Below are 22,026 nucleotides of genomic sequence, written 5' to 3'. Positions count from 1 at the left end.
TCCTGGTTCTTAACATCTTTAGTGTTCCAGGAAATTCCCAGTCCTAAATTGAGTAATGACCAGTTAAGACCAGTTGTGATATTTTTTATTGGTTTCTCACCCTCATTTCCCCAGGGGAAGGGAAGTGAAACTCATTTTAGCAATTGGTATGTTAGCAGTTATTTGGTGGCTATTAACTTTACCTTGGTTTGAGAGACTGTCTTAATATTCCCAGCTGTATTCATTTCCTGTTATTGTTAACAGCATTAAGTAATGCCTTAGCAAGAAATTAGCATAGCTTATGTGATATAAGCAAAAGGTATATATTTGATAATCTTTAACTTTTATTTTTAATCTTTTCCCTAGCCACCACTCTTTACCAGTTTCCAAGACTATGTTACTAGACTTCAGACTTTAATTTCCAATGTTGTGGATCATATTAAAGGGCTTGAAACACATCTACTTGCACTTAAACTTGAAGAATTTATTTTAGAAGATACTTCCTTCTCACTGGTAAGAGATTGTGTGTAATTAGGAATAAGTTATATATATATTCAAATGTTCTTTAGACACAGGGACAAGTTATTTTCAGGTCCATTATTTGCTTTTTGTAGGACTTGTAATTGGAAGGTATCTGGCTCTAGTTTTTGTTGTCATTGTTGGTGGTGTAGGTTTTTTTTTTTTTTCCTCCATTTTTCTTTCTCTCCTTTTTATACATTTTTGGAGTGTTCTTTTGTTTGAAAACTGATGACTCTATGGTGAGTTAGTGAGGGGAAGAATTAGTATTGCTCTTGTTTTGTGCACTAGAAGGAATCAGGTATACTTTTGAGGTCCAGAGAGAATACCTTTGGATGAGAACTTACCTACCTGCTCCTGGGTTGGGTGATTTCCTTCCTACCCCAGCAGTTATCACCTGAAAAAGGAAGGATGCTGGGTATCTGAAATAATTGTGTCAATAGTAATGGCTAGAGGGAGCCATCAAAAGAGATAATGCAACCAAGTATGTCATCAAAGGTCTCCTGATATTATTTTAGGCCCTTTTCTTAAATTTTGCTTGTTGTTAGCAAAATCCCTGTAAAGTCTTTGCCTTTAAGAAATGTATTCTTTATATATATATATTTATAAGAAAGCTTTTAGTCTCAAACAGTTAAATATTTAATGGTGTCAGATGAGTGTTAATTCATCAGCCCAAAGTAGATTGAGGATTTTGGTAAGGTCCAGAAGGGCAGTGGTGGAGCCATCCATTTCTAGCAGTTGCTCCAGTGATGAATACCCATTTTTGAGGGAATGCTTCCTTACAGTATAGTCTGACCTGAGCCTCTGCTGATGGGCGAACTCAGCTAGTAATCTGTGGGCAGCCATCATCCTAGCCCCAGAACTCTACTTAGGTACTCTTAGGGAAGGAAATTAATGGAGTCTTGCTTGGCACACCACATTAATGTCATATAACTTATAAAAAAGTTATACTTAAGAGAATAATTATGCTAAAGGGACAGGGTTTCAATGAAGAATCATATGGAAAAATATATCTGTGATGAGCTTTAGTCTTCTTTGTATTTTATGAAATTGAAAATGACTCCTCTGGTGAAGTTTTTATTTTATTTTATTTTATTTTATTTATTTATTTATTTTTTTGATGGTTGAAATTTCTTTAATTGAGGGAAAAGACTTGAAATTTACATTCAGAGATGAGGTTTAAAATGCAAGTAACTGCTCTTAAAAATTTACCGTATGCCCCATAAATTTACCATATGACCGAATAACTCTATACTTATATATCTATCCACAAGAAATGAAAACACATATCCACACAAAGACTATCATACAAATGTTTATAGCAGCATCATTCACAATAGCCAAAAAATGGAAAACAATCCAAATGTCCATCAAGTGGGGAATGAATTAGCAAAGTGTGGTATATCCATGTAATGGATCACTATTTAGCAATAAAAAAGAATCAACTGATACATTCTACAGTATCTCAAAACTATTATGTTTCCTGAAAGAAGCCAGTCAGAAAAGAGCACGTATCGTGTGCTTTCATTAATATAAAATATCATTAAAAGGGAAATCTATAAAGACAGAAAGTAAATTAGTGGATGTCTAGGGCGGAGGGTGGGACTTGGAATTAACTGTAAGTGGCTGTGACAGAATTCACTGCATTAATGAAAATTCTGAAACTGGATTGCAAGAATGATTGTACAAGTAAACTTACTAAAAGTCATTGAATTGTATATATAAAATGGGTAAATTTCATGATATATAAATTGTACTTCAATAAAAGTTTTAAAAAATCAAGTGACCAGTGGAGGGTAACAGTTTGGGGTGCATGAGTTTCAAGTACACTGCAATTAGTCGATCTCCGAACCAGTTTAAATGGTTAGTTATAAGACTCACGCTCTTTTGTTAAGGGAAGATGAGAATAGCTGAAAGCCATTAGGTGCTTAGAGCAAGGGTAGGAGAGAAGAGGAGGGGTGCAAGAGAAGGCATTGCACAGGCATTAGGAGCTTGGTTAAGGGCCAGTTCTTGGTTCCTGTTCAGGCTCCAACACTTAACATGTCATCATGAGCAAGGTATTTATCTTCTTTAAAACTGCATTATCCCTCTGCTAAATAGTATCTCTTATAAGTCTATCTTGAAAAAGTAAAAAGGTAATCCATGTGAAGTACTTAGCACAGTGCTGGGCCCATAAAAAGAGCTTTAAAGATTATAGGAGGTTGTGATCAGAAGACAAACCTGCAGATGGTAATTTGCAGATGGTTTGCCTTATTTACCCTCCATCAGAAAGAGATCAATCTTTATCCTTCAAATCCCAAAGTGCCAGCTCAGAAAATATTAGAGTCTCCTTTAGCCCATCTGGAGATTCTCGGGGTTTCTGCAATCCCACATGCATACCCCCACCTTTAGCTGAGGCTGAGAAGTATGACTGCTGGGTCCTTTCTCGGGGCCCTAGTAGTGTTGTCGCCCTAGTCTCACACACCCCTGAATCTTGGTGAAGTTTTTAATGAAACAAAAGATGATGGTAATTTTAACTTTTAATTTAGAAACTATAACCTGGGAGAATGATTTCTAAGCAAGACCGCTAATTCTTACTGTTTCCTTCTTTGTAGGAAGAGAGAAAATTTTCAAAGACTGTGCAAGGGAAGGTGCAGAGCAGTTATCTGCACTCACTTCTGGAAATTGGAGAGCTGCTGAAAAAAAGACTTGAGACCACAAAGAAACTAAAAATTTAATAAGGAAGTGTGAACTATAGGCATTGATGACTCCACAACAGAAAATGACACTATCTTCCCAGGCAAAAGTACATCTGGTTGACCATCATTTTAATCCAGAACTTCCTCATAAATGCATGAAGGACTTTGATCGTGAATTAATTTTTTAGGTATTAAATATATACAATTGATTAAATTATTGTATATAAACCAGAAGCAGGACCCTCATCTGGGTTTGACCACTTTTTATACATGTTCATATGCATATGACAGCCACAAAAGAAAACCCCCGTTTTCTTGTTCCCTCCCATCACCAGAAACATCTGGCCAGGGGTGGGAGGTTTTATAAAAGCAGCAATAGAAGTTAAGCATAAAGTATCAACCTCAGAGCAGCTGAATGGCCATCCTGTAACAGCAGTGGGAGTTTTGGTCTGGTCCCTGAGGCTTAGAAAGCAGAAGGCAGGAAACAAAGGGAGATGGTTTGAACAAGCCCTCTTTCCACAGTTGCAGGTTGGTTTTGAAGCTTCCCTCAACCCAAGGCAGCTGCAAAAAGTGCCTCAGATAAGATTTGCATAGGCTCCGTGAGCACAGGAACCTGCCACCGAAGGGCACCACCCAGATGGCCACAGGCACTCATTTTGTGATAGCCAGGACATCCATTTCAGCTCCTATTTGAATTAAATCCAGGATAGACAGGCAAAGAAGGCTTCTGTTAGCTTTCAACTGTTTAGAGAGAGGAAAGCAGTGCAGAATACTTATAAGCCTGCCAAGGACTAGCTTGCTGTCTTTAGTAAAGATGGGAATCACTGTTTTAAAGAAGAGAAGAAGTGTTCCTAGTTTATGCAGGCAAGTCTGATAACAATTCACTGGTTTCCTGAATCACATACTGCAGTTGGTTCATGAATTTTACATATATATATATATGTATACGTAAATTTTACATATATATATGTTTGAAAATAAGATTTAGTACTTTAATGTTTTTAAGTGGAGAGTTTGGGAAGGAAGGAATATGTAATATGGACTTAACATAGGCTTTAAGTTTTAGGTTGGCAAAAGAAATGTCATCCTATGGGTTTGGAGGCTCAATCTACTTTCTTCAGACTTGAGAATTATACCAGGATGGTGTTTCCTTTGTTCACTTGGAGGTCACTTGGAATATAGCTTCAGAGGTTGGTCTGATAGAAAAGATAAAAATAGCTCTTGAAAATGTTATACAGTTTCTACAATTGCTTTGATAACTTTTTTGTGTTTGAATCCCTCCTTCCGATTTTGGTCTTTGTTACCAAAATATGGTTAAAATTAATAATTCTATAAGAGCAAAGAAATGAATTTGATGAGGAAATTCAAGTATCTGATGGAGAACTGTTTTTGAAGACTTTAAATATCCTTTCCAACTCACTGCTCCAGTGAAATGTGATACTTTTAAAAGCAAAAAAGGAAAACTTAAAAAAATCTCTTTATGCAAAGCTATTGCATTTTGTCCCATCTTGACTTTATAAGTTTCAAAATTTGATACAGTGATTAATAACTTACATTTCCAAGAAAAAAAAATTTTAATTACGTTACCTCTTCAAAATAAGATGTTAGAAATCCTAGTCCAAGTTAACTTTTAAAAAAAAAAAATTCGATTTAAATTGGTAGCTACAGCTGTTAACATACCTCACCCTAAAAGGAAGAACTACCCTGAACAAGATGAATTGAAAATTCTGATTCTGAGTATTATTTAATGACAACATTTTTTTTTTTTTTTATGAAAGTGACCTGTTAGAAGGAACTTTGTGTGGCATGTGTTCATGAAGTGGTATTTCTTTGAATATCAAAAAAGTACTGTACATAGAAATGCTCTTTGAAACTGACCATGATTAATCTAGCATATGTGTGCTCAGTGGCCTGGCCTTGGTCCTCTGGGACAGTGGGACTACAGTGGTCTATCTAATCAGTCTCCTGCGTGGTGACATCTGGAACCTCTACTGGTTTAAATGACAAATAATGTTATTGAGGTTATGCTTCCTTTGTTGTTTGCTGATTTTCCTACTTAAATGTAGCATTTCAGTTTGATCCAACCTCTTACATTTTGAGATAATTGTAAAAAAGAATGAAATTATGCAGAAATGGCCCATATCTTTTATTGATCTGTTCTTTTGGAAACTGTCATGCACTATAAACTGTGTACAGTTAAAAAATAGATATATATATATTCTTACATGAGTAAAAAGCACCCTCTCCCAGCAATTGTATGTCATTGGTATTTGAAGAGAATTCCCAAATAACTCATTGCTGCTGCTCTTTTTGGTTTGTGTGGGTTGTTTTGTTTTTGTGTGGTAAATCGATATTTAAAAAAAAGGAAAGGAAAGGAGAAATACTACTGTTTACAGACTGAAAAATTATTACTTTTTATACTACTGAGATCCTAAGTTAAGATTCTCCAAAGCAGACATTTGGTTTAGATCATTTATCTGATATGGATAAAAGAAATTTTTAGTGTTCTCCACATAATGGAAAATGTACAAATGCCTAGCTGTGTTGCCCATCAATTTTGTATATTTTCATAAATTTAACTGTTTAAAATTGCATTATATTTTGCAATCACTATGTTCAATCTCAATTTGTCTTTCATTTTAACTTTTAATATAAAAGGGGTTTCAATGTATCTATGGCCTTATTATTGAAACTTCCTATTCGATGTGATTTAATAATATGGGAAGTATATATTCCTTCTTCAGAGTTGAGTGATGCATAGCAAATCTGCTTTAGACTGGATAGGTTAATTTATATAAATAGTTTAATTTTAAGTTGGCATTTCTGCCTGGTTCGTTTTTGTTCAGATTCTTTTAAGCCACAACCTTCTAAATGGTGTAATTCATCACAATTTTGTATTGAGTGCTATATCCCCAGGACAGTTTTAATATTTGTGAATTTAAAATTTTTATTCCAAGGGCACCAGTCTTTTTGTTTAAAAGTATTACCTTGCATCATTAATTCAACAAGTTTGTATTGACCGTATACTATGTACCAGATTCCATTTTAGGCTCTGCTGCTGTAATGGTGAATAAGACTGTATATCCTAGTTGGTGGCAGTGGAATGGGGGAGAGATGATAGAAATACATATTGATTGTAATTAAGTTCTGTTTAAGAAAGTAAGTCAGAGTAAGTGTCTAGAGGGTCACTTTACTAGGTCGTGAGAAGGCCTCTCAGATAGATGATGGTAACATCTGACCAGAATGATCAAGGGTCAGCCATGGAAGAAGGAAAGCAAGCACAAAGGCCCTAGGGCAGGAAACTGCCTAGCATATTCCCATAGTAATGAAGGGCAGTCAGAAGGTGGGGGTTGAGATGGGAGGGTGTGGTAGGGATCAGATTAGTGAGGACCTTGTAGCTGGGGAAGGAAGGAAGATTTACTCACTCAGTGTTAGCAGAATGCAAGCTATCATGGGGGCCAAATTCTCCTTATAAAAGTGATTTGTGGGGTCCCTACAGCAGTTTATGCCATAGGAGCACAGAACTTTCCTGCAACCTCCAGCTTCTATCCAAAGGGCCTTGGCAGTGTGGTGTTTTACATATGGGAAGGAATCCATTTGACCTAAGATAAGTATCAGGGAAGACTGAATTTTATGTGGTAGATACAAATAACTTCAGACACCAAACTAGTAGCAGAGGGCCTATCTTTAATGAAAAGTGTTAGATACAAAGAGATTATCTAACCCCATCCCTTAGCTCACGTTTCTTTAACTCAAGACTAGGCTTATAAATAATGACATCCAGTCTAGGCTACCCAAAGCCTCAGCCGTGGATGTACTGCCACTTCCTTTTTTTTATTTCATTTCTCTCTCAATTGAGAAAGATTGAAGATTAGGCCACATTCAGGTACTATGGATGTATTTAGTTCTAGAATCCTTTCCCTGGCTGCCATTTGTCTTTTAATTCTAATTTCCATAAAACAGTGAATACTTTATTTTTTGGAAGCGACCCTGTTTTGAAATGAAACAAGATAAAATTGAACACTAAAGCAAGTTTTCCAATGAGAAGCATCCAAAAGGATCTTCTAAAAGTTTCAATTAGAACCAAAATAATGAGAAGGGAAAATACCAAAATTGTGGACTAAATATATAACATATAAGCAGTTATAACCTTTTATCATATGTAGAGTATGTATGCTGGCTATGGGCAAGTGGGTGTTTAGGTTTGAACATCTTTTACCAGCTTGTTTTAACTGTTAGCCATTGCTACATTTTTTTTCCATCCAACTCAAAGCAAAAATTTACACCTACATTTTTTGTTTCCAGGGGCTCTAAAATACTACTCTGGCCGAAATGGAGGAAAATAAACAGCTTAAGGTTTTATTTGCCAATTTGGGGCAATTTAAATTTCTTTGTATGGCTAAAACTAAATATTTCCAAACATTTAAATAGAAAAGTGAAGATATAATCAGGAAGCTTCAGCAGACTCCATTACCACTACTGATAACTACTCCTCACTCCTGGAAACAAACCTGAAAATCAGTACAAGTTTTTTCTACTCATTGCTTTTTTAAAGTTGGTACTTACAGAATAACTGATGGTCAAAGAGTGACTTCCATGGGGAAAAAAATTCCCATTTTTTCTTTTTTTAACTTTCAGATTGGACTATGATTTAGCTGTCTAAATCCAACTTTAAAAAAAAACACCATATTTTATCAGTAAAACAATTTGCTGTATGTTCTTCAGGGAGTATGGAAAATAATTAAACCATGGCATCAATGTTGTCATTTAAGTTTAAGGGCCAGAAAATGGGCAATACAATTTACCACTCAGAGTCAGCCCAACTTAGCCTGAAAACCAGTGGAAAATGATAAAAGGCATGCCTGGAGCAGTTTTCGCACTATTATCAGGATAGTTTGTTATCCTGGAAGAATGGAGTCCATACCAGCTAAGATTCAAAAATAAATTCAAAGGGGAAAGTAATCACAGACAAGAGTACAATTTGAAAAAGTAAACTGAATGGCTTCAGGTCCACTTAACCAAAATGCTGAACCTTTAATTGCATCAGAATTACACCTCTCAGGGACCTAGGCGCTACCCTCTGTATAGCACCAATTCCTTATGAGGGGGAATTTCATGAGCCATCTGAGTAAGTACTCCAGCTATCCACCAAATTTGCTATAGATACGTCCCAGCATTTAATGTCTAGGCATACCAAGGGCTCAGATTTCTGGGGTAGTACCACTTTTTCCACCACCCCCCCCAAGGGTCTCACAGCAAGCATGGAATTGTCTCCACCCCCACCAACCCTCGGAGTGCCTTTTTACAGCTCTTCCTTCTCTGCCCCCTTCTTCTGGAAGGCGGTTAGGATGTTTAAGCTCTTTTGGAGCTCCTCCTTCTTCCCATCGCTCATCTTGTTCTTCTCAATCAGCTTGGTGATCCGGGTCATCTCTGATGCCGGGAAGTCCTCACCTTGGTCTAAGACCTTCCCCATGATCTTCAGGTATTGCTCAGCCCACTTCTTCTCAGTCTTCTTCACATTTGCGAGGTTGTCCTGCCCTCGCTTCAAGAGGGCCTGGCGTGCCTCTATGCTGGAGGCCTTGATGAATTCCCCAGCCAGGGTGTCATATGCAGGCAGGCAGCCAGGCATACCCAGGTAGACCCCTTGCCCTTTTAGCCAGCGCTGGATGGCTCCAACCTTAACCGCCCCACTATACAGGACTGGGTTCTCAAAATCCCCATCCCGAAAGAGGTAGAAGACTGGGTAGCTCTCTTTGTCCAGTTTGTATTTCTCGCCCAGCTCCATGTTCAGCTTGTCACCATAATCTGTGAATAGAAACAAGAGATGAGGAGTAAGACCATGGGAGACTCAGGGCAGGATATAGTTACGGGGCTTATCTAAGCCAAGAGGAAGAAAAATCTTCCTTGGGTAATGGTTCACAAAGTGAAGACTAACCATTCAGACCTTGGTTTGAATCCCTCCTCTGCCATTTCCTAGCTGTGTGGCTTTAGTTTAATCTCTCTGAACTTTGTTTTCCTCATCTGCAAAATGGGATTCTTTTGAAAATTTTTATATGCCCCCTATGTGCCAGATACTCTTCTAGGTGCTCGGGATCTAGCTGTAATTAAGAGCATCAAGCTCCCTGCCCTCAAGGACCTTATATTCTTCTAAGGGTGAGAAGAGAGATAGTAAACACATGAACCTAAGTGAATAGTGCCATGATGAAAATAAAAAAGGGTGATGTGAGAGAATGAGTGGGTAAGAAGTCCCCCTTCAGGTGGTCCTGGAAGGTCTTTGTGTGACGACATGAGCTGAGCATCCTGGATGTCAAGGAGCCAGCCATATGATGATCCAGAAAGTGTCTTGAGGCAGAAAGGACTGCAACTGCAAAAGCTCTGAGTTTGGTGTGTTTAGCATCAGAAAGGCCAAGCTGGCTGGAGCTCAGTGAAAAAAGGGAACATGGTAGGTAATGAACACAGACCCTGCCACACAAGGACTGTGAGGAAGATCCAACGAGGGAATGTATGCCTATGACCTAGCACAAAGTTAAATGTTCAGTACATGGTAACTGTTGTTGCTATCTGCTGTGTCCTTCCAACAGACAGTAGCAGTCCAAAGGTCTGACCCTGTGATGACTTTCACCTTGCCAGGAAGAAAAGGCCAAGACCACCTATTACTGGGTTATCGTAGTCTGGGTTTCTAATCCTGGTTCTGCAACTTAACAGCTTTGAGAGCTTGAGCAAGTTACTCTAAGCATCAGTTTCTTCATTTGAAAAATGGGGGTAATGGTACCATAGTACTTCCTTCATAGAGTTGTCACAAGTATGAAATATATGTATAACACTTAACACAGTGCACTGGCACACAGTAGACATTTGCTAAATGTTGGCTGTTATTTCCATCATTTTTTTTGTTGTTATTATTATTATTATTATTATTATTATAATAAAAACCCCAAGGGAGTTGGATTGAAGTGGAGTCAAAACTGACCTCACTGGAGGGGTGGCCAGCTTATCTCTACCAAGGATCAGACTCACAAGCTTGCTAGGGAAGTGGGGCATCCTGGCAGGGAGGAAGCTGAGCTAGGTAAGAAACCTCTATGCTTGGAAATAAACACTTACGTGGAGGTTTGAATGAGTCAATTCCTACCCCACACCCTGAGACAGGTCATTTCAGCTCCATGAGCTTCAGTTTTCCTCAAGTATAAAATGAAGATAGAATGTGCCTCGCTTCTCAGACAAGGTTCAAGTGAAGATTAAAAATACAATAATGTCTGTGCAAAACTTTACAGACTATAAACCACTAAATAAATGTTGGTGACTATTAAAGTTGTTACCAAGGTTGACAGCTGTCCTTAGATTAGTGGTGACACTAGCGGATTTGAGCTAAGGCCAAAAACCTATTAGTTTTGGTACAAAAACTGAAATGCAGAGGGAAGGACTGACTGGCTGTCCTCCAGGAAATATATCACCCCCTGTGACTACAGACCCCTGCAAGCAAACCTCAAGAGTTCTCATCCATCTCTGTCCTCCCCAGTTGTTCTGGACTTGTCCGTACCTGAGATCCCCACCTCTGCTACCAAGAGATCATCGCTGGAGGCGGAGTTTTCAGCCAAACGCTTGAACTCATCCTGCTTCTCACCGTAGGGATACTGGGTGTCGAACTTCACCAAGACGAACTTGCTTTTGGGAATAACCTGAGGGCATATAGAGCTGAGCAAGTGGGGGATTCCAGGAACCTTTGGGGTTAATTCCTCTTCCCAAAGGGGTTTGTCTTTAAGAAACCAAGCCCAGAAGGGAAACAATCTCTAACAAACCAGTATTCATTCATTCATCCACTGATCCATTTAACAATTTAATGCCTGCTATGTGCCGGGCATTCCAGTAGGTAATTTTTCACACTCATCAAACACATATACAACCCTGTCCAGAAAAAATACAGCTGCAGCTGTAGCTCTCTATGTAAAAGGCCTTCTCCTGTGGTGGTTTTCATAAAGGCTGAGGAGACCCTCAGCACATCCCACGTCAGCCAGCCCGTGTCCTACTTACCATCTCAAAGGAATTTGTACCATGGACAAAGCTATGGCTAGGGAGGCCAGAGTCTGAACTCTGCAATTTCAGCAGGACTGACAGGAAGTTGTTGAGAGGCCAGACTTGGGACAGTATTCTGTCCCTAGGCCAGTTTCCTTTGGCTAGATCTCTGGGTCCTAGTCTGTCTGGACCAAGGAATTCCTTTTTTTTTTTTTTTTTTTTTTAAATCGTGGTAAAATTCACCATTTAAAAATGAACAATTCAGTAGCATTTAGTACATCTGCAATGTTGTGCAACTATCACCACTATCCAGTTCCAGAATTTTCATCACCCCAAAAGGAAGCCCCATACCTATTAAGCAGTTATTCACCCTTTCCTCTTACCTCCCCCCAAACTCTGACAACCTAACTAGTCTACTTTCTGTCTCTATGGATTTCCCTGTTCTGGACATTTCACGTAAATGGAATCATACCATGTGTGGCCTTTTCTGTCTGCCTTCTTTCACATAGCATGTTTTCAAGGCTCATCCAGGTTGTAGCATGGATCAGCATTTCACTCCTTTTTATGGCTAATATTCCATTGTATGGATTGACCACATTTTGCTTATCTATTCATCCACTAGTGGGCATGTGGTTGTTTCCACCTTTGGCTATCGTGAACAGGGCTGCTACGAACATTTGTGAACAGGTTTCTGGTTGAACACTTGTGTTCGGTTCTTTCTGGTATATACCTAGGAGTGGGATTGTTGGGCTATATGGTAATTCTATGTTTAACTTATTGAGGAAACCCAAGAGCTACCTTTTGATGTTTTCTCCCCCAACCCACAGATTTTTATCTAACAAACTGCTTTTGGTCAATAATATTACCTTCCCTTTCTCCCATAACTTTTTGTTTCTTTGATCCAAGTATCACTGATGGTCATCACTGACTGCACCCCAAGCTGACATAATTCCAGCTGCAGGCAAATAAACTTAATGATTTTGTTAGTCCTTGTTCTTTTATTGTGTGTTGGTATCCATTTGGTTTCAGTTTAAAAAAAAAAAACACTGTCTAGGAACACAGGGAGGAGAAGCCAACAGAACACTTTAAGTGGTCAATATTTCCAAAAGTCTGAGCTCTGGAGGCCTAAAAGCTGGGAAGACTTAAAATATAAATCAGATCACATCCCTCTGGCCCAACTGGCCTTATTTTAGTTCAACATGCAAAATTTGTTCTCAACTGCTTACCTTCTCCTATACTGTTTCTGCTGGTTGTAATGCCCTTTTCCCAGATCTTTCCATGGCTGTCCCTATCATTAAGGTTTCAGTTCAAGTGTCCCCTCCTAAGGGAGAGGCCTTCCCAGGCATTCCTTGTAATACTGCTTCATTTCCGTCACATTCTATCACATTACCATGTGTATTTTCTTTACTACATTAATCACTCTTGGAAATCCTTATTTGCTTGTTTGCTGTTTGTCCACTCCATTAGAATGTACTTTTATGAGAACAAGGACCTTGTATGACCTGTTTTCTGCTATATCCCTAGTGCCTGGCATGTGCAGATACTCCAAAAATACATAGCAATGAAGAAAACTCCGGCAGGCTTTGGTAGCAGATTCTACATGTACAGAGGAAAAAAGCACAACACAGGGTCCACACCTTCAAGGAGCCTACACTCCTATGATGGAATAGTAGTGATCAAACAGTGATCTCATACTGAAATAGACTTGCAAGTCCTCCATCTTCTACCTTCCCCATTCTTAGATACCACTGTAAGGAAGGATGGTAATCTATTTCCTTTCCTAATCCTTGAAGAACCAGCTCCATCATTACCTATATGTAGGCAACTTGCTTCTTCCAAGTACAGATGATTTCCCCATTCATTCATTCATTCTTTGAGTAAAATGTTAATGAGGGCCTATCATGTTCCAAGCACAGATCTAAGTGCCATGAACACAACAGTGAACAAAGCAGACAGGATCTCTTATTATATGGAGCTATATCATAAGGATGGTGAAGGGCAAGAAACAATAAAAAGGTTAACACTAGGAAATTCCTCCTTTATTCACTGGTGATGGGTGAGAGTAAGATCTGGAGAGACTGGAAAAAAATTGTTCATTCAACAAATTATTTACTGGGCACCTCCTATGTGACAGGTAACTTCTTAGGTTGTGAAAAAATAAACAAGGTACTTCTTCATAAGTATATAATATTCCAGTGTAGGAGAGAGACAAAAACATAGACGACAAAAAAAAAAAAAAAAAAAATCAGCAATAAGTACTCTATAAAGGACATGAAACAGGGTAACATGATAAGGTCCTGGGATCCAGGAAGGATTCTGAAGAGGGGACATTTAGTCTAAGTGTGAATGATGAGAAGTAACCAGCCTTGCTAAGATCAGGGAAAAGAAGATTCCAAGCTTGAGGAACAGTTTGTGCAAAGGCCCCAAGGCAGTAATGAGTTAGGAATATTCACAGGACAGAAGGAAGGCTTATGGGGCAGGAGCGAAGAGGACAAGGGTGGGGGTGGAGGTGGAGGTGGGGGAGGGGAATTGACAGGAGACGAGAACGAGGGAAGATCACGGGTGGACCAAGAGGCTCAAAAGGGACAGCAGGGAGACCAGTGAGAAACTACTGCAATGCCAGTCTATTACCAGCATGGTAAGGATGGAGAGGCATGAACTGATTAGGAAATACTGTTAACTTTCTGGGGCAAAGTTTCCCTCTGAGTCACACGTGGTCTTTGTGGGGAGGGCACTTTGCTAATAAAAGCCCCAAAGCATAGGTTGTTGAGGGGTGGGCCTGACAATTCACCAGTCATGCTACACTTTAAATTCTTGAAACATTGCCTTCGACTAGTTACAGGTGCCCAATCCACCACAAAAAACTCTTTTGAAAATAGGAAAAGTTCAACTACTTGGGAAAGATCTAGAGTTCCACTTACTGGTTTCACTTCCCGGCAAAGAGCACAAAATAAGAAAATGAAACGGTGCCTCTCTCTAAATAAGCACCTTGCCCATATGGTGGGTTTATTAAAAGCTGCCAGAGAGTGAAGGCAGGTGCAAGGGAAGGGAGCTGAGACTGTAGTGCAGCATTCAGCCTTCAAGACTCTCAACTTCCATTTACCCAGGTCAGGACCCAAATTTTATATGGGTAGAGAGAGAGGGTGCTGGAGCAAATCCTTCCAAGCTCTGACCCGATCTTTCTTATTCATTTTGTTCTCCGTCCCAGGATGTTCCCTACAGAGTGGCTAGAAACGAAGCTTATTCTTAACTTTTCCGCTTCACAAGGAGACGCAGGATATTTAAATATGGTCTCCATATCGCAAAGCACTGCAATCCATTCCAAGGGAAGAGCGGCGCATAAATGCACGCAAACACCGTGTATCCACGGCCTTTCTCTAGCAACAGCCAGGAGCAGAGTGGCGTCCGCTCGCACTGCCCTTCTGGCTCCCACTTGGGACTCGAGGATTGGGTCTCGCCCGGCACCGCCCACTCCCCATAGGCGTGGGAAACGGGCACCCGGTTCCCTGAGCGGGATCTTTGCAGCTCTTTTGCAAAACAGCAATCAAGTATAAATGCTGCGAAGATAAGGGTGTGCGGGTACTGTGGAGAGTGTATGTCTAACAGGCCCATAGGATGGTGGGAAACCCCGGGATCTTCAGTTCCGCACTCTTACGGGCTACCGACCACCTCCTTCCTTCCTGGCCTCGGTCCCCCGCGGCCACCAAGAGTGCGCGCTCCCCCGGACGCTCTGGCCGCACCTGCAAGCGACGTCCTCCGCCCCTCTTACCTTGTAGAAAGTGACTGTATCCAGGGGAAGGGCGCCCTTAGTGTGCAGGCCGCTGCCGCCATGCGGAAAGAAGAGCAGCAGGCACAGGAAAAGGGGAAGCAGCAGGGACAGAAAAGCAGCACGGGGCACGACGGCAGCCATAACGCCGGATTACGACAGAGTTAGGAAAGCAGAAGTGAAGAGAGCCGGGAGCCCCGGGGTCACGTGTCTGGAAGGCCGGGCTCTAGCGCGCGCACGTGTACAGTCGGGGAGGCTTGCGCGTGCTCCGTACAGGGCCGTGCGAAGGTGGGCGGCGAAATAGGACTGCCGCGCGCGCGCACTCGGCGAGGCCATCGCCGGCTCAGAAACACAAGGAGGGGCCGCGGAGAGGGCGGGGATTGGGGGGGAGGGAGGGGGAAGGGACTATCGCGCACGCGCACTCGCTAAGGCGCGTGGCGGCCCAGCCGGGTTCCCGTCCTCCTTCGCCCAAGGAGAAGCGCGAAGCGCGCGTGCGGTGGTTTCCCGCGCTGCAGCTTTTTCTGCGCTATGCGAATACACAGTCGGAGTTCTAGAGCCTCGCCATCATTTCTTCTTGCCCTTGGGTCCGTCAGGCAGTCGGTTGGGTCCCGGTAATACTCTGGGTCAGTCTGTGTGTCAAGTCCAGCCATTTCCCTCAGTCAAGCCAGTCAGACCTTGCGACTACCCTGACTCAGTTGGCCGAGTATTAATTACCCTGTCAGTCAAACTTTGCCACAGCCCTCAGCCGGGCAATCAGTTCCACAGCTGACTTGAGTTGCTCGGCCAGACTCGGCTTTTAGGCCATGTGTCGGGGCCGCTTCTTCCCTCTGCCCACTCTGACCGTCCGGCCTACTCTGAGGTGAGGGCCTCAGCTGGGAGGCACCAGGCTCCTAGATAAAAAAACTTTTTCAGGCTTCTCCGAAAGCTGCGTGCCCGCCCAGCCATGTTCTAGGCTCCAGGGAGGCTTTTTTTTTTTAAGTCCTCAGAGCTTGTTAAACAGACATTTTGTTCAGTGCATACCTTACGTTCAGATCCTGGTTTTGCCTCTGGGAGAAGAGAATAGAGATGGACAAGGCAGAACTCTGTGCCGAGGGAACTCACAACATCGGGGGAGGAGGAGATACAGGGATAATAATGTAAATTACCAGTTCGGTGTGAATGTTATGAAATCAGACTATATTAGAGCTTTATTTATCTCCAGGACCACCTAAAGAAGAAATTCAGTCAGTCTTGTTCAGGAATATCAGGAAGTTACAGACAGGAGATGACTTTTGAGCTGGAACTTAAAAGATGAGAAGGCGTTCATTCACAAGGTAAGGGCAAAGGACATTGCTAGCAGGGGGAACTGGCTGAGATGAATCTGTACAGGTAAACTGGAATAGGTTCAAAAGACTCTTGCCAAGCTAAAAGGTGTGGATTTTACGCTGAAGGCAGCAGAGAGCCACCAAAGGGTTTTCACAAGGACAGGGACCTTAGATTTGTGTTTAAAAGTATCACTTAGGAATGGGGGAGATGGTTTGGGAGGGAGCAAGGCTGCAGGCGGAGAGGCCAGTTAGGGGTCTGTTGCAGTAGCCTAGGTGAGAGAGATCACGGTCATGCAACAGGACATTAATAGCAGGAATGAAGAAGGATGGAGTTGAGAAACCTTGGTGAGGTAGAGTTCACTAGATTTGGGCAACTGAATGGGAAGGTGAGAGATTAAATTATACAGTGCATTGTAAAGGATTTAGCACCATGGCCAATGTATGTGTGCAGTGTGTGTGTGTGTTTGTGCTTGTAGTATATAAAACAATAGTCATCAAAGATAACAAAACTGTATCTTGGGCAACCAGTTTGATTGCATAGAGATTTTGAGAGATAAGAAGAATTCAGTGTATAAGTATGTGTTTTGGGGGTAGTACAACAAAAAATTATTTTGACTTTGCCCTAAAATTATTAAATAAAATGAGGTTACATTTAGACAAATGATAGGAGTTATAGGAGGGAAAACTTACTATGAGCTAGGGTAGTTAAAGAAGGATTCATATAGGAGGTGGGAATGGTGTTGAGTCTTGGAAGGAAAAAATAGTAGGTGGAAAAAATAGTAGGTGGAAAACAAGTGAAAAAGGAGAAGTGGGACTGTGCATGAGGCTTTGGAAATGACTGGCTTGGCTGGAGGGAGATGTTCTTAAAATGGTAATTAGTAAGACACTTTTAACCCAGATGGAGGAAGAGTCTTGAAAATCAAACTAAGATTTGTTTTGTTCTGTCCTGTGTTCAGTAAGGAGCTATTAAGAAATACAAAGACTATTACTAAACCTTTAAACTGTTTTTAAATATTCACTTCTCAGTATATAAATGCTTTGGATCCAGCTAGTTAGTGTGTGATTGAACAAGAGTGACTTTCTAGTCATGGTTGGTTTAGGAGATTTTGAAAAAAGTGAAGTGGTTTGGTTGGTGTTCTCGTTTGCTAATGCTGCCAGGATGCAAAACACCAGAAATGGACTGGCTTTTATAAAAGTGGGTTTATTTGGTTACAAAGTTACAGTCTTAAGGCCATAAAGTGTCCAAGGTAACACATCAGCAATTGGGTACCTTCTCTGGAGGATGGCCAATGGCGTCAGGAAAACCTCTGTTAGCTGGGAGGGCACATGGCCAGCGTCTCCTTGCTCCCAGCTTGTGTTTCAAAATGGCCTTTTCCAAAATGTCTGCATCAGCTTCCAACGGCTGTGTTCAGAACGTCTGTCTCAGCTCCAGGTAGCTCCTCTCTCAGCTCCTGTGCATTCTTCAAAGTATCCCTCTTGGCTGTAGCAAGCTCATCCTTCTGTCTGAGCTTATATAGTGCTCAGTTAAGTAATCAAGGCCCACACTGAATGGGCGGGGCCACGCCTCCATGGAAGTGTTCTAATCAGTTATCACCCACAGTTCGGTGGGTTGCATCTCCATGGAAACACTCAAAGAATTATAATCTAATCAACACTAAAATATCTGCCCACACAAGATTGCATCAAACCTAAAGGCTTTTGGGGGACATAAGACATTCAGACTAGCACAGTTGGAGAGGGAAGGGAAATATTGGAGGTTTTGATATGAATTACAAAATCGGAGCAATTGTCTTAGTGCTTCCTTTGAGTAGTGCCCTAGTCCCAGTCAGTTGCCTCATGATCTAAGTAGATTTCACACTTCAGGACCCTCACAACAACAAAAATGGCCAGGTATTGTTCTGCATATTTAGGAAGTCATAAATCCCACAGTTGACATTCCATGTGGAAAATCAGAAGGCTCACTCTGAGTCTTGTGTGAAGGTAGGGAGGAGGGGAGACTTGTTACGTGAGTGTCCACATGACTTAATTTGGCAGATGGAGTTTGGGGGAAAAAAGTGGCATGGTTGGCTAAGGTATTAAGTATATAAACATTCCCATCTTTTTTGTAATATCCTCAAGCCAGTGAGACTTCAGGCTCACTGTCCTTGCTATTTCTTGTACACACAAGATGTATTTCTGCCTCAGGGTCTTCACCCTGGCTTTATCCCTCTCTAACACTTTTCAAGATAGCCACATGGCTGGCTCCCTCACTTCCATCAAGTCCATGTTCAACTTCCTAATGAGGCCTGTGCTGATCAACCTTTTAAAAATTGTGCTGTGCAAAACAGTTTGGTGGTTTCTCAAAAAATTTAATTCTGCCATATGACCAGGCAATCCCACTTCCAGGTGTTTACACAAAGGAATTGAAAGCAAGGGCTTCAGCAGATAACTGAACACAGTGTTCATGGCAGCATTGTTCACAATAGCTAAAAGGTGGAAGCAACCCAAGTATCAACAACAGATGATTAGATAAACAAAGTGGTTTGTGTATGTGTGTGTGTAAATGAAATATTATTTAGCCATATAAAGAAATGAAATTTTGATACATGAGACAATCCTGAAGTTATGCTGAGTGAAATAAGCCAGACACAAAAGGATAATATTGTATGATTCTACTTGTATGAAATAAGTAGAATAGGCAAATTCATAGAGACAGAAAGTAGAGAACAGGTTACCATAGGCAGGGGGAAGGTAAACGAGGAGTGTGCTGGTTTGTATATATTATGTCCCCCAGAAAAAGCCATATTCTTTAATGTAATCTTGTGGGGGCAGATGTATTAGTGTGAATTAGGTTAGAACCTATTGGTTCAGTATTTCCGTGGAGGTGTGGCCATGCCCATTCAGCATGGGCCTTGATTAGTTTACTAGAGCCTTATATAAGCTCAGACAGAAGGAGATCACTGCTGCAGCTGAGAGACACATTTTGAAGACGGCCATTGGAAGCTGACACTGACATTTTGGAGAATGCCACTTTGAAACCCAACCTAGGAGCAAGCAGACACCAGCCACGTTCCTTCCCAGCTAACAGAGGTTCTCCGGACGCCAGTGGCCTTTCTTGAGTGAAGTTGCCCAATTGCTTATGCCTTACCTTCGACACTTAATGGCCTTAAGACTGTAACTGTGTAACCAAATAAACCCCCTTTATAAAAGCCAATCCATCTCTGGTGTTTTCAAAAGGGCAGCATTAGCAAACCGGAACAAGGAGTTAAAGCATAATGGGTGCAGGGTTTCTGTTTGGTGATGGAAAGTTTTGATAATGGATGGTGGTGATGGTAGCACACACTGTGAATGTGATTAATGCCACTGAATCATATACTTGAGAGAGGTTGAGCTGGGAAATTTTATATCATATACATTACCACAATTTTAAAAAGAGACTAAAAAGATGATGACAATTAAATGTGATACATGATCCTGGACTGGAACTAATAATGGAGGAGAAAATGCTCAAAAGCGCATTATTGAGACAACTGAAAAACACTGGAATATGGCCTGTATGCTTTATGTTAAATTTCTTGAACTTGATAGCTGTACTTGAGGTGATTACATATATGAGTGTCTTTGTTCTTAACGTATATATGTGGAGGTATTACGTGTTAAGGTGGGAATGTTGATGTATTTACGAGTGGAATCATACAATATTTATCCCTTTATGTTAAGGGTACAGGTGCATGATATATGCAATCTGCTTTCAAATATTTAGAAACTAGATAGCTAGATAAATGGATAGAATGATATAACAAATGTGACAAAATGCCAATAGTTCATAAATTTGTGTATCTAGCGAGGGGTATGTTGGAGTTCTGTGTATTGTTTTGTATTATTTTTGCAAATTTCCTGTAAGTTTTAAGTTATTCCAAAATAAAAAGTTTAAAATATCCTCCTTCCTGATAATCCCTGTTTTCCATTTCTCTTCCCTCCTTTTTCTTTTTCTCCTTAGCGCTTTTCAGTTTGTACCATATTATATAATTTGTTTTGTTTATTATCTGTTTCCCACAAGAATTGGGATTTTTGTGTTTTGTTTACTACCATATCTGCAGCGCTTAGACCAGTGTCTCTCACATGGTAGGAACTCAGTAAATATTTGTTCAGTGAATAAATGAATCAAGTCATTGAGGATGTAACTATTCCATGGCCATCTCTCAAAATTCGCTTAGCTCTTCCTACGTTCCCCTCTTAGATCACATATTGCTGTGATGTTTCCACGTATTAGAATTAATTATTTTTCCCTTGCAAGGTTTTGCTTGTGTTAACACTCTAGTTCTTTTGACATACATCTTTTAATGAACACTGAAATCATATTTCACATGTTAAAAATTGTTATGGAAAGAATATTTGCCACACAGTATGATTTTCTCCAATATTTGAGGAACTGAAAGAATTCCACTATGGGAATCTATCTTTTGGTAATAAAATCATCAGCACAGGAGAGGAACCTAAGATGGCAGCTAGGTGAGACAGGCCAAAAACACCTCCATGAAAAATACTAGATAAAAACCAGAAAGTGACCCAGAACACCAGTTCCAGCGATGCACCAGCCAGACAAAGTCTGCTAAATCCACAGGGAGTATGCATTTGGTGAAACCAGGAGTCTGCATTCTGATATGAGTGAGTGAGCCGGCTGAAAGTCTGGCGGCCGCACTGCTTAGTGGGGAAACCATGGGTTAGCGTTTGGAGACGGACTAGTTCTTTTAAAAACAACAACAACAACAACAACAAAAAACCAGGAGTGACTGCAGATATGACAGGAAGAACCACACAGTGAAGCACAGCAGGAGCGGGCTGTACAAATGCCTCCGTGTCTGTCTTGGAGGATAGCCCTTCCCACACCCACTGCTGATTGTCTTGGGGCCAGGGGGCAGAGGGGAGCCAAAAGGAGAAAGAAACTGCACCCCTTACAGCCATCTCCCTGGCGGGCTGGGGATGTTCCTGCCTAGGGCCGGACCCATAGCCCAGAGCCACGCCAAGAAACCCAGTGTGACGGGGAGTGGTTCCCGTAGCACCAGGCACATGCCACAATATCGGCCGTGGACAGTGGCCTTTAGTGCACCCACAGCTAATGTCCCAGAGCTGGGAAGGCGGAGCTGTGCGAAAAGGGGGAAATTAACACGCCCCATTCAACCATCTTTACAGCAGGCTGGGAATGCTCTGCACAGCCCGGTGGCCCAGGGCTTCCCTGGAGGGCCGGCACACACTTGTGACGTGGCACAACCTTCCCTCAGCAGAGGTCCTGGAAGAGCAGCTGAGAAGGGGGACCTGCTTGGAAATCCCAGGGACCCTACGCCAATACCAAGGACTTGTGGGTCAGCGGCAGAGACAATCTGTGGCAAGACTGAAATGAAGGCTTAGACTCTTGGAACAGCCTTACATCTCCAGGAACACCTGGGAGGTTTGATTATTAAAGCTGCCCTCCCTCCCTAACCACCCAGACACACGCCCCACGTTCAGGGTGCACAGCACCAACAACACACCCAAATTTAGTGCACCAGTTGAACCCCACAAGAATCAGATCCCCACACACCACAAAGACAAACTTGGGGAGAATTGACTTAAGGGGAATAGGTGACTCACGGATGTCATCTGCTGGTTAGTTAGAGAAAGTGTATGCCACCAAGCTGTAGATCTGACAAATTAGAGATTGATATTTTTTATAACCTGAAAGAACCCTATCAAGTAAAGCAAATACCAAGGGGCCAAAAACAACAGAAAATCTTAAAGCATATAAAACCAGACG

The 22,026-nt window shown here is 41.4% G+C and overlaps 2 protein-coding genes across 2 annotated transcripts in view; one reads left to right on the top strand and one right to left on the bottom strand.

The window, feature by feature from the left end:
* NAA25 (N-alpha-acetyltransferase 25, NatB auxiliary subunit) overlaps positions 1 to 6,096 on the top strand; it is a 75,736-nt gene extending 69,640 nt beyond the window's left edge. The window contains exons 23-24 of the mRNA XM_037816633.1: positions 346 to 492; positions 3,090 to 6,096. Of these exons, the coding sequence (XP_037672561.1) occupies positions 346 to 492; positions 3,090 to 3,212 (270 nt within the window). The 3' untranslated portion in view covers positions 3,213 to 6,096. The remainder of the gene's footprint in view (positions 1 to 345; positions 493 to 3,089) is intronic.
* A 744-nt stretch (positions 6,097 to 6,840) lies between these two features.
* ERP29 (endoplasmic reticulum protein 29) lies at positions 6,841 to 15,179 on the bottom strand. Its single transcript, XM_037816640.1, has 3 exons — positions 14,953 to 15,179; positions 10,711 to 10,849; positions 6,841 to 8,978 (listed from the first exon to the last, which is right to left on the bottom strand). Exons 1-3 carry the CDS (start codon positions 15,091 to 15,093, stop codon positions 8,476 to 8,478), a joined length of 783 nt encoding a protein of 260 aa, XP_037672568.1. The 5' UTR covers positions 15,094 to 15,179; the 3' UTR covers positions 6,841 to 8,475.
* Between the last annotated feature and the right edge of the window lie 6,847 nt (positions 15,180 to 22,026).

This window comes from Choloepus didactylus, chromosome 23 (assembly GCF_015220235.1).
Source record: "Choloepus didactylus isolate mChoDid1 chromosome 23, mChoDid1.pri, whole genome shotgun sequence".
Taxonomy (NCBI): Eukaryota; Metazoa; Chordata; class Mammalia; order Pilosa; family Megalonychidae; genus Choloepus; species Choloepus didactylus.
Note: the sequence above shows the minus strand (reverse complement) of the source record. Positions and strands in the feature narration are given on the sequence as shown.

Bases quoted from the DNA above. Each gene is read 5' to 3' on its own strand.
- ERP29 (XM_037816640.1), bottom strand. From the start codon at position 15,093: ATGGCTGCCGTCGTGCCCCGTGCTGCTTTTCTGTCCCTGCTGCTTCCC. The intron at 10,850-14,952 runs GTAAGAGGGGCG...ATATGCCCTCAG, and splicing joins ATACAGTCACTTTCTACAAG to GTTATTCCCAAAAGCAAGTT. The intron at 8,979-10,710 runs GTACGGACAAGT...TTCTATTCACAG, and splicing joins AGCAGAGGTGGGGATCTCAG to ATTATGGTGACAAGCTGAAC.